This window comes from Streptopelia decaocto (assembly GCF_964273445.1).
Source record: "Streptopelia decaocto genome assembly, chromosome: 1".
NCBI classification, from domain to species: domain Eukaryota; kingdom Metazoa; phylum Chordata; class Aves; order Columbiformes; family Columbidae; genus Streptopelia; species Streptopelia decaocto.
This window is the reverse complement of record NC_138663.1, coordinates 103368500-103387489: the sequence shown is the minus strand read 5'-3', so window position 1 is coordinate 103387489 and position 18990 is coordinate 103368500. Positions and strand designations below refer to the sequence as shown.

General features: G+C 37.0%; 1 protein-coding gene across 2 annotated transcripts in view; it reads right to left on the bottom strand.

Moving 5' to 3' along the window:
• MOSPD2 (motile sperm domain containing 2) overlaps positions 1–18961 on the bottom strand; it is a 32400-nt gene extending 13439 nt beyond the window's left edge. The window contains exons 1-8 of one of the 2 annotated variants that reach the window (XM_082045699.1): positions 18799–18961; positions 18520–18586; positions 9209–9364; positions 8363–8449; positions 5693–5847; positions 3315–3375; positions 2048–2086; positions 957–1081 (exon numbers count right to left, since the gene is read on the bottom strand). In XM_082045699.1, the coding sequence (XP_081901825.1) occupies positions 957–1081; positions 2048–2086; positions 3315–3375; positions 5693–5847; positions 8363–8449; positions 9209–9364; positions 18520–18586; positions 18799–18807 (699 nt within the window). In that variant the 5' untranslated portion in view covers positions 18808–18961. The remainder of the gene's footprint in view (positions 1–956; positions 1082–2047; positions 2087–3314; positions 3376–5692; positions 5848–8362; positions 8450–9208; positions 9365–18519; positions 18587–18798) is intronic. The other variant, XM_082045700.1, reaches the window with a different exon arrangement.
• Positions 18962–18990: the final 29 nt, after the last annotated feature.

Genomic DNA, 18990 nt, shown 5'->3' with positions numbered 1-18990 from the left:
AAACAAACCCCAAACCAAACCAAAAAACACACAAAAAAACAACCACCAAAAAACAACTGAACAAAACCCAAACCAAACACACACAGACAAACAAACCCACACCATGAATCACAGAATCACAGAGTGTTAGGGATTGGAAGGGACCTCAAAAGATCATCTAGTCCAATCCCCCTGCTGGAGCAGGAACGCCTAGATGAGGTTACACAGGAAGGCGTCCAAGTGGGTTTTGAATGTCTCAGGAAACAACCCCAAACAGTCCCTCAAGTTTAACCTTGTGTGTGGACCTTTAACATATCCTGCAACCCAGACCTCCCTCTTTGAAATGCCAAGTCAATTTAAAAACTAATATTCAAGACACATGAGTAGTACAGAAGCAGCATACTGAAGTTCTCAATGCTTCTGCAGTAAAGGTAGCTTTTCCATTGGAAGACAAATAAAAACAAAACAAAACCAACCCCAAACCACATAGTTTTTGCTATTTAGAAATTCTCTTAATATTCTCAAAATAGTTTTATTACACTAATGTTAGAAACAGTGTTTTAACAGGGATCTCTGTTCCTACTGCATTTTCAAACAGTTTTAAATCCCGGTGAAACTGAATTAGTCTGCCAGCTTTTCCAGAAGAGGAGGAAAATAACCCAGCTTTGCCTCCTGTGAAATAAACTCGGGCCATGCCCACAGTTCCCAAACTATGGTACCAGTAGGGAGTTAAATAAAGGTGTCTCAAGAGAGCTCTACCCATAAGCAAGTATGTTTTCTCAAGACAAAGAATAATTTTGAAGGAAAAACATCCTCTTTCCACAAGTTCTGTGGTGAAGATTATGCAAACAGATTCACTAGTTTTGTGAAAAATGAAATGTTGTACAAGATGCTTGTGCTGTTTTGCTATTTAGACTGTTCTAGAATAGTGTGTCTCAAACTATCACAAAAGGACCATGAATTGTTGATATACTTACAGTTCCACCCATGTGAGGTGGCAGATACTCTCCATTGATGTATTCCTGTACATCACTCTTGTTTGTGAACTTTAACATGCTTATTGCTTCTGGGCCGAGCCAACCCTTCACAATTTTAAAAGCAGCTTTAAAAAAAAAAAAAGTCTACGTAAGTTGTCAGCAAGGGGTTTTTTGCAGTGTATTGGTAGCCCTTATAGAACACAAGGTAGCTGCATCCCATAGGATATGGCAGGGCCTATTCTGAAAGTATCTTTACAATGGGGATAAACAGTGCAAGAATATTATTTACAGAGAAAACATTTTATAGACATATATTTTTCTATAGATGAATCTAGATAGACCACAGACTTTCTTTAAAAGAGTATCTTTGATTTAACAAATGACAACTATGTTGTCTTGGAATTTCATTCGGGAAGCACTAAGGGGGCAAAACAAAATTTATTTTCAAATAAAAGAAAAAAGTGAAAAGCTATGAGATACGTATACACTCTTCCTAGTTGAAATGTTTTGCAGCTTTAAAGGACACCTGTATAGATCTACAAAGTATTGTTCTGGTGTTCCAGAGTTATTTCAGTGAAGGTAAAACATGAATATACGGAAAAAGAAAAAGTCAGCATAAAAATACATATTCATATGTGAAAAACACAAGAACACCATGTTTTGCCTGTACATTATAATTGAAGATAATTATTGAAGTATAAACATCAAAACATACATAACAATATCAGTGTTCAGTGTCAATCATCTACCTTAAGTTGTATATTCTAGTTTTTGGCTGGTACAAATGTCCATTATTTCTTGATGATAGTATTCCTAAGTCATTAGCACATCTAGCTTTGAAAAGATTAGTCGGAAACATTCAAGAAATAGACTATTTATCACGGTACAAAATACAGTGCTAGAGGAAAAACAAAAAACAAACTTACACAACCTACAAATCAACAGATTTAAAGATGCATGTTTAACATGTTCCATCATTCAGGTGTATCTACACAGAGAAAAAAAAATGATTCCTATTTATGCTACTAATTTTAAAGAGTTATCACAATCTAAAAACAAAACAAAACAAACAAAACCACCAAACAACTCACCATTCATTATCCATGGCATTTCAAAGATCACTATCTTTGCTGAAAGGACAAAAAGAACAAGAAACAATCTGAATACCAAGTGTTGTGTATTTCTCTGTTTAAGAGGTGGCACAGCAATAATGGACATGTAAACAATGAATACTCAGTTTTAAAAACCACCACGTTTACTTCCCTGTAGGAGCAATTTCGTATGGTTGTTTTTAACATGTATAAACCTATTTCTCTTACTATATAAAAACATTAGCTGTTTGCTTGGAAAACAGTTAATAAAATTCTAAGTTACAGACTGTTTATATACTTCTCTGGGAAGCTACTTTTCTGACACACTGTTACTAAGAAGTAATCTCCTCAAATAAAGCAAAGAAAAGTAAAATCTCAAACTGACCTAGAAAAGCAACTATTAATGGTAATGCAAGTTCAACAGGTATATTCAGCACCTCTTCTTCCCAAAGAAACAAGTAGCAAGAGTCTTTGTAAATCTACATTTTTTCCAACCTTTGCTTTAGCAGAGAAGTCTGAGAAGTTAGTATTTAGACTCAGAAATGTCCCTAAATTTTTCTCTCAAATGTCAAAAAAACCCAAAACCATAATGTTGCACTTGCCTTTAGTTTGATATTTGATCAAAGTTATGAATTTTGAACAGCAAGCTGAAATCTAATATTTAGAGTTTAAGCAGTTGCTGTACAGAATTTCAATATTCACAGACACATGTTCACTTAAAATTTATAACTCATTTAAGATTTACTAGCAAAAACTATTCAGTGATTTCCTGCCCATAAAAAAAAAAAAAAAACCAGCAGGCAAGCATACAGGTTTTGCCAAGTGTGTAAACAAATATGCCTTATTCCTGTTCAGAGTAAACCATTGCTCCCTAAAATTTTCTACAGCCATGCACTTTGTCCCCTGAAGACTCCTAAACTGTCACGCAAGTTTGCAAAGCTTCTTCCCAAGTAACAAGGAGCAAAGGAAAAAAAAAATAAGCATCTAATAGAACTGAATTAGCCTATATAAATTTTTAATCTGTAAAAACATGTCTTAGATTATTATTTCATGAAAACCTAGTTGATTTTTGATGAATGTAGAGTTTATCTACAATACAGATTTGTGCTGACTTAGGAGCACAAAAATATTCTGAATTTGTAATGTCCACACAGTTACCACATAAAGAACATGCAAAAAGAGTTGGTCTTCCCCATCATCTCTAATATTACAAAATGCTCTTATTACACACGTCTACAGTACTTCAGATTTAATATACAATACTTACTGAGGAAGTTTGGGTAATAATCTGTAAAACAGTTGACAATAAACCGAACAAAATCCAAGTCCTAAAATAAGAGCACAGAGCAAACACACTGTTAATCTAAACATTAAAAATATAGGCTTAGTCAAGCTAAGGCATTTATTGAATAGTACAAGATACTTATATTGTAATCATCTATATTCAAATTTTACACATACTACAAACATCCAAAGTCAATGCAATGCTTTTCACTTCCATAAATTGCTGCAGGATTGTGCTCAAACTTAGCTCTAAGAAAGGTCTAAGAAAGAGGACAACAGATGTTATCAATGCAATAATTTAGGTATCTAAACCTCTGCAGAGTATCAACAGGATTTATGCTCTACAGGAAAGATACAGAAAGAATAAATCTTTATCAATAGAGATGCTTGACGAATTATTTTAAAGCTTTACAAGGGAGAGCACTCAACATACTTAAATTTGCCTTCAATAACTTCTCTTGCATATTGTTCAATATACTACAGCACTCAGAATCTTCCAGAGGAGATTAAAGAAAAAAAAAAAAGGTTTAATTTAAAGAGAATTTTTTGTTTTAGTATTAGCTTGAATATTAGCTTGTGATATGAAAAGAAATTCTGGGCAGAGGTAGGACTCCAAAGAGCTGGGGCCCCCAACGTAAGATGGACATGGACCTGTTGGACTGAGTCCACAGAAGGGCCACGAAGATGATCAGAATGCTGGGACACCTCTCCTGTGAGAACAGTCTGAGAGATGTGGGGCTGTTAAGCCTGGAGAAGAGCAGGCTCTGGGGAGACCTTATAGTAGCCTTCCAGTACCTAAAGGGGACTTACAGAAAAGCTGGACGGGGACTTTTTACAAGGGTATGTAGTGACAGGACAGGGGGTAATGTCTTTCAACTGAAAGAGGGTAGATTTAGGTTAGATATACAGAAGACATTCTTCACCATGAGGGCTATGAGGCACTGGAACACATTGCCCAGTGAAGCTGTGGATGCCTCATCCACAAAGTCAGGTTGGATGGGGCTTTGAGCAACCTGGTCTAGTGGAAGGTGTACCTGCCCATAACAAGGGAGCTGGAGGTAGGTGATCTTTACGGTCTCTTCCAACCCAAATTATTATGTGATTCTATCATTCTTGTATACCATTCATTTTCAGAGTGATTCCATCCAGTGAGCAGACTCACAGAAACAGTACAGCCAAGTCTCTATTTCAAAATCCAGGTATGATAGAACTGACTACACAGTAAAGAGTAAAGTGGACATTATATGAAACCGGTATTGATAACAGAATAAGAGATACCTAAGCAAAGTACCTTATTGTGGTAAGGTGGGAAGTCTGCCATGAGTACTCATACTTTCCCAAGTCCTTCTAACAGAAGGGACCACTACTACTACTTTCAGAAAGAGTACAAAACATATTGCTGATGGAGTACCCAAAGCCTGTCATAAAATAAAAACGCTACATGGAACAGGCTCCTAGCTTGATGTAAACACACTGTTACAAGATTTGTAGACAAAGAGAAAAAAAACAACACCCTGTATAAGAATGCACACAACCTGAAAGCTTTATTAGTAGCTTCAGCAACTAGAAACTAACCGAAACTTGATATCTTCAGAGGCAGAAGGTAGCCTTCAGTAGGAACATTTATCTCACCTAGCTGTTGCTCGTACCAAATACAGTATCATTCATTTAAGAGCATAAAAACAGTGACAGATTTCCAAGTAATGATCAGAATCTCCTGTTCATTAACAAGGATGCTGCTTTTTATTCCACTGCCTATGCAAAAGCAGTACCATAAGATATTAGGAGGATTAATCCATTATTTTAATTAGATCTAGAACTAGAAGTACAGGCCATTCAATAACTACATGTATTCCAGTTACCTGAAGTGGTGCAACAAGGTATGAGCCATCAGTGGCATGAATGTATACCAGTGATAAAAGCAACATAGTAGATGTCCATAGTAATGGAACAAACAAGTGAAGCATACTCTGGAAAAGAACTCAGAAATCCAAGTTCTTTTAGGATAAACTGTACTCACAATAAAAGATGGCTCAGCATATTGCCTTTTGGATTTTTAAAACGAAATTCTACTACTGTCATTCATGATGACTGACAAACCCAGCTGGTGAGCAACTACTATATATATATATTCACTGTGACTCAGTTGCCAAACTAAAAGCAAGTTTTCAGTGTGCTGTACAAGACTTAAAATGTAACAAAGATTTCGGAAAGCACGCATGTCACAAGAAGACATATCACTGATGGGAGCAATTGTTAACTTCTCTAAGTGTCAAGAACTGCATAGAGACTCCCCTTTTCCTGGGGACATAGTTTAAATAATTCAGAAAGCAATCAGAAAAACATAATCAAAATACTTACTATATGACTGATTCCTGTTTCAGACATGTCAAATACCACTGTTAGGGGCTTTCCATGATCTCTCTTGGCATAATGTTCTAACCAAAACGCTACCAGTTTCTTTTTGTCAAGTTGCTGTTTAGGATCTTTTGTATGATGTTTCACTCTGAACCAAACTTGTGAGAAGAAAGAAAAACACACACAAAAATGAAATGACAGATCCAAATTAATGGAAAACATTATGCAAATAACTACAGAGGATGCACTATAATGTATCACTCCTGAGTTTGTATTCTACATTTCTACTGATTTTGCAGCCACTGAACACCCAGAAAAACAACTGCATACCTTTCCACACATCCCCTTTCCTTGCTCACATTTCTATATATTGGAACCTTTTAAAAATTGAAAATACAAAGAATTACAGAAGAGTAAAGTGGAAAAATACTTTTAATGTACTTAAAGACCACATATCTACATCATTATTTCATAACTTCAAATTAAATCATGTGGACCTCAAATATGATATTATGTTCTGCATATTGTTGTAGTTGTGAAATGTATGTTTCTTTTGCTTAATTTTATACAGCATTGTAGTGGACATGTTTGAAAAACTATTTATACATACATTATGAATTATATAAAAAACAACAGACCTTTCCAAAATAAAATAAATCCAGAAGATAAGTAATGAAAGTCCAATACAGACCCTTCTGGAATAAGAAATGAGTCATGCAGGCACAAGTTTTTCCATGAAAAGTAGCATATTCCAAAGTACCAGAATTTATATAAAAGTCTAAAACCAAATTATCAATTACACAATGGAGTGACAAAAGAAGTACTCAGGGCAGCAATGTGAAGAGCAGTCTTCATGTTTGGTACCTCTACAATACCAAAATTAGACAAGCCCTGAAAATAATTGCACATATATTCCAATATTTTTCTCTCTGAAACTTGGAAAGTCTTACTAAAAAAGCCCCAATTTCTTCTCCATGTCTTTTATTCCCAAATGCAAATAAAAATATTTTATGGTTCATGTAAAGAAACACTATTCTTTTTAAACATAGCATATTAACTAGATGCTGTAAGTTCAGAATTTCAAAAATATAGCCCTATTCAAACACAGAACTCTTGTGAAAGTAACCAGTAATTCTTGAAGAAGTTCTTTATACTTTAAAATGCCTGTTTGGCATAACAGAATGAGAATGGAGCACATGGCCCAAGAAATTCATTTCTCAAATGTTGACTAAGCAGGAACTCTTAACTACGAAACAATCTGAATTTGTGTAACAACTCAGATATTCTGACCCAATTAACATTCACAGAAGAAACACTTCAAGTATGGAAAAAGAGGCATTAGTTACATTTCAGTGACCACAAAATCAGAAATCAATATTAAGCTGACTTACACATCCTTGTCATGAAACGATTGCGTAATTTTCTCATTTCAAGCACTGATACAAGTGCTTGTATCCTATTTTTTTTTTCCTACTTTCCTCCCACCATAATTTCACCAAATGGAACCACCCAGTATACTCATGTTGATCTTTCGAAATGCTATAAAAAGGTATCACTACCACTCATCCTTGAATACTTACCATGGAGGCTAAAAGAGAATCACGAAGCATAACAAAGCAGCAATTTTTTTTATACAGCACTAATATCTGACAATAATAAGAAAAGAGACAGTTTGACAAAACACATCCATAGTATAAAAGCTGCATTTTCCTGGTCATGGTGGTTTTTTTGGTGGTTGTTTTTTTTGTTTGTTATTTTGTTTTGTTCTGTTTTTTTTTTTTTTTTGTGCGGGGGTTGTTTTTTATTCTTGTTGGTTTTGGTCTTTTTAACTAGTATATTAGTGTTTCAAAACCAGCCGTTTCTGTAAGAGATTGGACTGCTAGTGTATTTCTGGAAGCACAAACTAGACCTTGCAAACCAAGGAAAAGCAGAATTTTGGATTTAACTGTTTTTTTTCTCCCCTGAGGTTGGAGATGCTTGCTTGGAAAGCCTCATGAGTGATTCCTTTTAAAAGCCTCTTTTGCCTCGCAGGATTTAAGCTTAGTTAAAAGTAAGTATGCAAGATGTTACAACAGATTTATAGAAAAATAATACTGCCCATCTATTATATGCTATTAAAAAACCTCGCGAGTATTTCAGGCAATATTTGGCATTTCTCGATAAATCTTATTGTTTAAACTCTAAGATAATCATGCAACTTGAGAGGTCATTGTCCAACAATTCTCAGCTGTCACTGAACATTCCGACGACATTAGAAAAATTGGAAATACAAGAAAACCATTGCAGACCTCCTGTGAACCACTGCAAGTATGCTCTTCTAGCAGCCCACATTCTTGCAATGAAAATGCATTGTAATAATGAACATTTCTACTAGTCATATACACACTACAGTAGATACAGAAACAATGCACACCAATAGGAAAGTTAAAAACTGCATTATAGTTAGCATCAAGGTTTATTATTTTTGAAAACTGCTAATAAAGTTTCCTTATACCACTTCTGTGATCCAAAGAGATACTCACAGTTATCAACTTCTCATCATTTTTAGTAAAAACAGTTGCCAATATGTACCTCCTTCTATTTTTAAAATGTTTGTTTTTCAAAATAGATGCTAAAATGCTGGAAAAAAAACAATGATCAATGACTGAAAATATTATATTCTGCGTAACTTACATAATTTGTAGCCCTCTTTATCATACCCATGCAGAAAGAGAGCGCCAATTTCAAACAGCCATTTTGGAAGGACAGATTCTGTCAAGTCTGCAAAGCAAAATGAAAGATTATTTCAGTAATCATATTAATAAACACATTGTGACTTAACAGAAGCCGCTAAAAATACGGAAGTCTAGCAACAAAATACAAAAATGTCTTTATAAACCACTTTCCAAGGCCCTTACTAAACTAATGCAAACACTGAGCTCATCTGAAAGCTTTACTATCTTCTTCCTCTCATGTTGTATGGTAGGGTCTGTTTAGGAAGAGATAATATTTTTTAAAAATTGCTATAAGAAAAAAAACACTGCAAATGTTTTTTTTTTTTGCTCAAATCTGCAACTCCTCTTGCTCTATCCTTTAATTCAGGTTATGACATTCTGTAGATAAATATAATCTTCAAAACATTCCGACAACACAAAAGCCAGATCTATTCTGGGGTGTAAGACCAGCACTACTACGATGAAAACCAGAGCCCTGGTTTTGTAGGGTTTTCATTGTTGTTTGTTTAAGGACTCAATTCTAGCAAATGCACAAAGACAAAAGAAGATATAGTTGCCTTCCTCTTAAACAACCTTTCAAAAGACTTATGGAACCACAACAAAACAGCAAGACAGGTCAACATGAAAAGCAATAGTTCTATTTTTTAATTTTCTTTGTTAATCTGAGTAGAAAAGTCCTGGCTCACCTCTCTGTGGTATGTACAAAACCTTTAAAAGGTGCTTAATGAAACTACATACAGAAATCAGTGACAGTCCAATATGAAAACAACATATACCATTGAAATCATTATATAACATAGCTTACCATTAACGGTATATTCTTTCCTCCACTGAAAGCTTTCATCGATCATCTTTAATGTATCATCTATAACATCGTGACGCCAAATCAGATAGTTTTCAACCCATTTATCATCTTGCTGAAGTCTTTCCACATCTCTAGAATCGTATTTATCTGATTTATCTAGCAAATAAATAAATTCTTGTAAGAATATAGCATTTGCTATGAAAACATGAACAGATTTGTCAAGTATCACTATAAGCATCTACTAGGTACATAAGGTTTCTTTCACAGTCTCAAACTTAAGCAGACAAAGCATAGCATCAGAAATTGAAAACATCTACCTACTGTGACAATACTTAGGAACACTACAAGACAAGGGTCCCAGAAAATATTTTTCTAGTGAAAGTTATTCAAAGGAAAAACATTACAAAACAAGATGTGTACCAAGCAGATGTAATTGTTCTAAAAACATGTTTCTAGAATTACTGTAAATTAATATATAGTCTAAGAATCTGTATATTGATGAATACATAATATTAAGCATCACTAGTTCAAGGTTGAGTTCTCAAACTTACAGGCATCAATCATCAGCACATCAGATCACAAAATGTCAGAGAATATATGTCAAAATGGCTATTTTTGGCCAGCCACTATATATCATTTTAACTAAAACAATTTTGTTTAATGCAAAGATCACACACTCCGCATTTATAAATTGCAACCTTACTGAGCACAAATTAAATGCAACTCAAGAGTTGTACAAAATCTTCAAGTCTCAAGCTCTTGTTTCAGAATGGCAACAGGACAATAGATTAACAAGCTTTAGGATAAAACAAGAGTTGCTGCTGCTCCTTTTTTTTCTAAACCTTGACTTTTTTTTTTTGGTTGGTTAGATTTTTTGTTGTTGTTTTTATTGTTATTATTTAAACAGGAAAGTTTGTAAATACAAATGCTTAAGTAGACCTATTGTTATTGTAGTTATGCTTAAACAAAGGCTTAGTTTTTAGATCAATGCTTGTCTTTGTCTGTGTCACTGGAATGTACATCAAGTAAGAGCCTTCTAAAAGCAACAGACACTGATACACATCTCTTTGCTAACTACCAAAAACCATCAAACTCTTCAACTTTCTACTTAAATTAATTTGTGATTAGCAAGAAAAAAGAAAAAAACAGACTGGCTGTTGAAAAAATAGATGAGAATTTGAGAATTTCCACATACTGCAAAGGCTATTCCTTTGTCAGCAGCAATAAACTCTAAGTAACTACTTTCAGGGCCACCACAATTAAAATAAGTATTTAGAACTGTGACTGGAAGGTTTAGGGATGCATATTTCAATCAGACATCTTAACTCCAAGGAAGATGTTAAGAAAAATACACCATTAAATTCTGCTAATATTTTTAATTTTACTGGCCTACATGCAAATATATGACTTATTTTACCTGTTATTTAAGTTATACTCTGTTTCCTGTGACAAACTAGTCAATATAAGTGTAAGATTACATCCATTTTAAACGAACCCATTCATTATTATAGTTGCATTTCTCCAATGCATCTCTTCACATCCAACAGCTTCTCACATAACATTACCTACTCAGTTCCTTCTTCATTAGGTTTCAAATTTCTCCTTCCCATAATCCCATCCTACTCCCTTACGCTGTTCCTTAGCCAAACCATAGACTGACAAAAGTGGGATTTGGCTAAGTCCCCTAATTGCTCCTCTCTGCCCACAAGGCTCCAATCCACTAAAGACACTCAATTTTCAGCTCCTTCTCTCTTCATTGCCATACTTGCACCAGACAGCTTATTTCCTATACTCTAACTAAACCCAGTAAAGCAAACACTCACCACATGACTGAAATGCTGTTTAACTTCTCCGTGCCTCTAGGTCAACCACAGAGGGAACAAGTTGTGAAGATCTGGGGTATTAAATTTTGTGAAGTCTCAACTGCTCATTTGAAATTTGATTATTCCTCCAATGATTTATGATTTAGACACGCTTGCCTGAGAAACACTAACAGTACCTAGTTTCAAGTTAGCATCATAGAAATATAACATTAGAGAGGATTTATGCAAGTCACTTCACTACTGACTCCTGCTCACAGCAAGGCTAACTAACTTCCCAGTTCAAACAGGTTGCTCAGTACCTTTTTCAGTCAAGTTTTCTACCCTCAAAAAGGTAGAAAGATTTCACAGCCTCTTTTCGTATAACATAAGTTCCAACTCAAATCCCTTTCAAAGGTACTGCCATGTACAGTAACTAAGCTGGCACATCCACAATCAGCTAAAGTAAGAAAAACACTGGCTTCTCTTAGCCAAGGTTCACTGACTATTCTATGCTATGGATTATTTCGTAGAATAGTTTGGGTTGAAAGGGACCTTTAAAGGTCATCTAGTGCAACCCTCCTGCAATGAACAGGGACATTTTCAACTAGACCAGGTTGCTCAGAGCCCCATCCACCCTGGCCTGGAATGTCTCCAGGGATGGGGCATCCTCCACCTCTCTGGGCAACCTGGATCAGTCCTCTTCTAGCATAAAACCATTACCCCTTGTTGTGGTTTTAACGGTCCCTGATAAAAAGTCTGTTCCCATTTTTCTTAAAGGCTCTTTTTAAGTATGGTATATCAGCTATTCAAGCCATATATAGCTACTCGTAGCCACAGCAAACTAGGACTTTGCAAGAGCAAAGATTAACAACAGCATTACATGTCTCTAGTCCCTTGCTCCAAGTTGGTTTAATAATCTCTACCATGCACCAGCTTCCAGCTGAGAACAACTGCAGTTAATCAATCAGCCAAGTATTTGTCCAAGATCAGTCCCTTGTATATCCTATTTGTATAAGGGGTTTGTGTACTGTAAATTAAAGAGGAAAAAAAAAAACCAAAAAACCAACAAAAAACCCAGTAGGTAAAAACTAAGAGGATAACGTTTCACACTACTTTCTGAGGGTCTCTTTGCTTTTATTATCTATTTGAGAGCAGAACCATCAGAATGATTACAAGAGGCTCTATTCTGTCAAATATAAAAACATTAACTTATCATTATGTGGAACACACCTCAGAACACACATTTATGGGCCACTAACAAGCTTCTCTAAACTCTGACCTTAGATATTATTTTAAAAAATGGAAATTTAACTTTACAAATATTTTGAAAAAATTAAAGTGAAAAAGGAATGGAGAAAACATTTTATCTAAACTTTCAACATAAAAATGAAAAGCCAGCTGAATTCAGATCAGATAGTTAAAAAAAAAAAAATCCTCTCTTTAGCAACTAATTCTCAGCAAGATAACACATGTAATCTGAATTTACATAGATACTACAACAGGAATAAGAAGACAGATTCTGCCTTGCAGAATGCTGGTATTGAGCCCTCAGCACAGGAAAGACGTGAACCTGTTGGAGAGAGTCCAGAGGAGGCCACCAAGATGATCAGAGGGCTGGAACAGCTCTGCTGTGAGGACAGGCTGAAAGAGTTGGTGTTGTTCAGCCAGGAGAAGGGAAGGCTCCAGGCAGATCTCATTGTGGCCTTTCAGTACTTAAAAGGGGCCTATAAGAGAGATGGTGACAGACTTTTTAGCAGGGGCTGTTATGACAGGACAAGGGGTAATGGTTTTAAACTAAAGGAGGGGAGATTCAGGCCAGACATGAGGAAGAAATTTTTTACAATGAGGGTGGTGAAACACTGGCCCAGGTTGCCCAGAGAGGTGGTAGATGCTCCATCCCCAGAATCCATTTCCCATAATTCTGTAGACATCTGGAAACTTGTTTTCTAACTGTGCTGTAAAATAATGTGAATGTTTCTAATTTTAAATCACTCACGGAACACTTGCCTGCAGTTACTGGATTATTAGAAATTTCTGGAGTCAAAACAGTATTAGTTGAAAGAAAACAGACCTTTGAAGTTCTCAACACATAATTGAAACACATCCTGTACAAGTCAAAAGGAAACAGAAATTTAGGAGCACCCCAACAGAAATTCAGGTGAAACTATAAAGTGAAGTATTTTACCTCAGCCAGTCTCCAAGCTTAGTCACTTAGGATACCTGTAAACATACTTTGATGCTTTTCTCACTACAAAATTATGTGCTTGTTTCTTCATACCTGCAGAACTGCCACAGAGATGCTGAGACACCCTCTATTTAGGGAGATGGACATCTCTGTAAGTCCATAACAGAATTTCGTAAGGTGTTTGGAACACACCCCGCTTGCCCCAAACGTAACACATGAAACAGCATTCACAGATACTTCTGTTCAAAAAGAGCTAGTGAAAGTCACGTATGTAACTCCAGTGTCAGACTTTCATGAAACATTTCCTGGTTAAGACAACTGTCAAGCTTGGAAACCTGGTTCCCTGCTAACTCAAGAGATTCAAACCTTAGTGCATCCCTGAATAGTTCTACAGCCAGTGGAAGAGGCAAAACTGGGATAATGCAAGACTTATGTTGAACTAGTTGAACTAGTCTAGAACCTAATCAAGACTCACAGATCCAGAACAGCAAGAGAAAGCATAACCTGCTTAGCAAATTTTACATTTGTCAGAGAACATTAAAATTAAATTCTAAGTTATAGACGAAGGAGTAACACTGACAACAGCAAGGAAAAGATGCCAAAATTATCAAGGGGTAATGGTTTCAAACTGAAGGAGGGGAGATTCAGGCTAGACATGAGGAAGGAATCTTTTACAATGAGGGTGGTGAAACACTGGCCCAGGTTGCCCAGAGAGGTGGAGGATGGCCCATCCCTGGAGACATTCCAGGCCAGGCTGGATGGGGCTCTGAGCAACCTGACCTAGTTGAATATGTCCCTGCTCGTTGTAGGGGAGATGGACTAGATGACCTTTGAAGGTCCCTTCCAACCCAAACTATTCTATGATTCTCTCTCAATTCCCTCAGCAAAAAGGCCTTCAGGAAAATTTGAATGAGCAAGAAGATTTAAAGTTCTGTCTGAGACCTGGTCAAAGTTTCAAAGTTCATAATTTTATTTAATCTCAGTTTAAAAATAGCTACTTAAAGTTACTTCCATTTCCTCATCGAACTTTTGCAGTCATGGGAGAAGACTGGGAGAAGACAGAAAAAGTTCCGTTTGAACTGCAGCTTCTTCCTGTCACTTGCCTTCCTTTTTCTTGCTTCAGAATGTGGTCATAGAAAGAACAGAACTCCTCACTGACCTGTTAATAGTTGTGTTTATCAAGCTGAGAAACTTATAGTGAAACACTGACTTAATTACTGTCTTTCAAAATGTAGGACCCTGTATAACACAAGATAACAGCTCTGAACAGAACTCCATAATCACGCAAAACTAAAGGAACACAAATTTCACTGCAGAACTTTCACTGGAAGAACTCAAAACTCTTTGATACACAAATTGTAAAGTCTCTTCGCATTTTTTGTCAGTGACATCCACATTACCAGGAGACCAATGCTGCATTGCTCTGTTTTCTTCTGGCATTCATGGTTTAGGAAAAATAATAGAAATTGGAGAACATTCAACAAAAATGTAGAAGAAAGACAACAGGAGTGGAAAACAAGCAGCACAGCTAACACTAAAAGAATACAGAGAAGTTCAGAATCTACAACCTGTAAGAATGACTCCTTCCTTCAGAAGGAGCTCTTATCTAGAAAAAGAGATGTTACAGAACAAGTCGTACACAAAACTAAGTAGGGATAGCAACTACATGCCTTTAAATGGAGAAAAAACAAACAAACAAAACACACCACCAAAAACAAACTTCATTGTACAAAAAAATCGGAAAACACAACTTAAAATATGTCAAGTATTCCATTACACAAAGCCTCTCAATTTAACTACTGCCTTAAGCTATTTCAGCCAAGAAGTCTTTGGTCAGAAACAGTCATAATTATTCCTCTGACCTTGTCTAGAAAGGGGAAACTCATTTTAACTGCCTGCTGATGCCTAATATGTTAAGCTAAGGACTACAGCCGCTTAGGTATGTGCTTTCAATTGTTGGATGAGGAAATCCGCAAGACTGAAAACAATTTAAGAAGGTCAGTAGCCATACAGGGACAAGGATGAAGAAAACAAAACTTTCTGCCCAATAAGGAGTTATTTCAACAAAATCAAGCAGCAACAAATAAAATATCCACCTCCAGAAGGTAAACTTTTTAGCAAAACTGAGCACTATTTTCAATAGAAAGCTCAAGCATCAATATCACATAGCTTTCTATAAAAAACATAGTTTTTTATCCTATCCATGTTTCCTGTCTTATGCTTCCACCATTTCTCAGCCTGAAAGCCAAGAATCGGGGGAAAACAGATTAATTGAATGGAAAAAATCTACCAAGATATGATTATAAATAATTTCTACAGTAACTTAAAATGGAGAGTAATAGCTGAGAAAAAGCTAATTTTGGAAAACCTCTAAGGAATGAAAATGAACTGAGAAAAGAGACAAGACTGTTTTCTAGAAAGCATTGTTAGTACCAGTCAGTACTAGAAAATAGCCTTTTGTTTTCATGGTTCCTGTCACCACCCAAATCATTTACATCGCCAACTCTCACAAAGAACCCAAATATACAAAACAGAAATTAGGCCTCAAACTGCAAAGACAAAAAGTGCTGTCCTCCTACCACATTAGACACCATTCATTAGACTAGCAGACTACCAAGAACTTTTAAAAGGCATGGTTCCCATACTGAAATGCAAGGGTTTTAATTACTAGGCATATACATTCCTCACGAAAGCTTAAGTTATCTCTCAAATATATACAGAAAATTTACTGAAAAGAAACAAAACCACCACCACAAGACCTCAGTTGACATTAAACACTGCTTTGCAGATAAGATCTCACAGTGGCCCAGCTTTCCTTCCAGAACCTCTCAATGGCCACCTTTGCTCAACTTCAGCAAGAAAGTTCTCATGCAAACTTTAGGGAAATGAGCCAGTAAGGTTCTCTGACATGTTCCAAACTGTATCTGACTATTGAAACTATTACTTGATTTTTCATGTAATTCAGAAAACAGATTTCTGGTCATTTCAATCACTAAACAAAACTCTTCCCATCATACCTTGAATAAAATGTCAAGAATGTAGCACATTACTTGGTTGTAACTTTTGTGTGAAATATTCCAACATCTATTAGTTGTCCCAGTTCATACTATTTTTTTATGAATCAGCTATATATTAATATATTTGTGTATTTTCTACTTTAATCTAAAAAACTGTATCCTGCCAATACATAATTTTAACCAAAAATCAGAATTCCAAAGGCCCTTTAATTTTTCATTGCACAACAAAGCAAAAAATCACTGTAAGACCATCATAGCATTTGTGAGCATTAACAACTGCTATTGCTTTGGGGTGAAAGCATGTAACTGAGTTCCATAACATGAAAGAATCTCTTCATAACGCCAAACAGAGTTTCAAGAATAATCAGTATCACTGTTTTCCTCAGAGGGAAAACAGTAGCAGCTGCATCCCCCAGAAACAAAACTGCCTGAAAATGTTACTCAAATTTTACCACTTGCAGCTCATCTCTAAATGGGATTAGGTTAATTCTGTAGAAGCCCACAATTCTATGGCCACACTAAACTTCACAGAAATTATCAGTTTCTGAGTGTGTCTTCACAGTACCCTTAGTTTTGACAGCACACTAAAAGTGCTGGATATGAAGCAATCATTTGTACCTTTACAACACAGAAAGTCACATGCACCTCCATACCTTTTTTCAATTAAGGGAAACATAGAAGAATACATTTTAGAACATATAAAGACTGAAGGCCCACAATAAAAATAAAACCCTGTGTTTTTCACACTTAAAGTGGGCATGACAACATTAATTTGCTTGTGGCATTCCTAAATTTGAGGGAGGGACTTAAAAATGTAAACTCAAAAAAAAAAATCCTAATCCTATTTTCCCAAAAGGGCTAAGAGCCCTAAACCATGACCCAAAAATGGGCTTACTGAGCAAATGGGTTCAAAATACTGCAAACAGGATTACAGCTTACCTTGTAACAGTATTCAGTTATTTTAATGGCTGTAACAACCAACAGGTTTCATTACAGCTAGATAAACCTGTGCAATTCCAAGACCATATGGAATAGTTCAAGGTAACACACCCTTTAAGCAGAAGCTGTCCCAAACCAATTCTAGGCTTTTCGAAGAAATTTTTTTATGACTGTGACTCTGGGATAACAGAATAAAGAGCAAGATGAATCACCTATTATAGCAAAATATACGAAAAACATTAACAGGCAAAATAATTTATAATTTAAGATCCTCCACTCTATCGAGCCTGAGCTTTAAGACTGCCAAAGGCATCTTTATTCACACACGAATATCAAAGCAATATAAGCTCTCTCTTTTTCAGGACACTATTCCAATAATTTTGTGGTCTTGCCAGAAATTCATTTGCCTTGGTTAGAAATGACCTGTAACTTCCTGTATGCAAGTTAGCAGGGCAGCCATATGAAACAAAGCTGCACCACCCTCAAGACCCTCCAGGTTTTCAAGAAAAGTGCTGTAGCAAATGACAAGTCATAGAAGTGTGCAGCCTTTAAGCAGAAGCCATAACTAGGTACCCTCAGTAATTCTGATCAGGAACATCAAAGCAACGCATGTATTTTAAGGATTAAGATTTATATTAAAGGAGATGCATGCGTCTTCTACCGCCGGACTCTTAGTGTATTTGCGTTAAAAATTGGATAAAAGCATGTTTTTAATAGAAGGCCTTCAGATAGTCATAATAAAACACCCTGCTTACCGCAATTATTAGCATACTCTAACTACTATATATTCTACCATAAACAATGCGAATAAACCTTGAAATTAAAGCAAAGCCCTCTAGGCTTTCCCTGGTATTCCCTTTCCTCTTGGCATCTCCAGCACTACCTGATCTTCATTTAAAAGTTTAAAAGCACCTGTACTTAAGAACTGAGTTGGACTCGAAGCAATTAAGGACAGCAAGAATTTAAACTGCAAGTTACTCTAGAAAAACAACTCTTTCCTTGACAAACTGGTTAAGGTCTGAATTATTTTTTTTTTCTTTCTATGTTTTACATCTGAAAAGCACCAAGCACAGCAGTGACCCACGCACCACAGCCAACCAAACATCACCAGGAGTCAAAAGGACCTTTGTCCCAACACGTTTCATTACCCAAGAGAGGGACCTATAAGAAAGCACTAAGAGCCAACACAGAAAAGCTCCTGCTTTGCACATCATCCCCACCCGGCAGCTTCAGCCATTTGAACGAAGAAAAGGCAAGAACACCCACTGGTGTGGGAAAGCAGGGATACATGAAGCCCACGGGTGAAAAGCGACACCGGGCAAGCCCCAGAGACCACATCCACAGAGCTGGGCCCCACCACCCGCTCACCTGGCAGGTACTCCGCCTCGAAACGCCGTCTCGTCTCGCTTATCAGCGCGGCCTTGTCCTGACGCTGCTGAGGGGAAACGAGAAACGGGAAAGGCGTGAAAGGAAGGGAAAGGCCGGGGCCCGACACAGCCCCAGCCCCTCCACTGTACGGCGGGCCCCACCAGCACCAGCACCCCCACCCCCACCCGACCCCCAAGCCACTACCGGGAGGCGGTTGGGGAAAGAGTGCCCAGCGAGCGGACAGGCAGCCGGAAGGAGGACAGGCGAGCAGAGACCCACCTCAGCCATGGTCCGGCGGAACCGCCCGCAACAACCGCACGGGGAGAGAGAGAAGCGGGGATGGGGCCGTCGCGTGACCCCGGCAGGGGGCGGGGCGCAGGGTGAGGGGGCGGGGCCTGCCTGCAGCCCGCCGGCCCCAGTGATAGCGGAGGCGCCGGCGCCGCCAGCCACCCAGAAGCCCCGCCCCGCCTA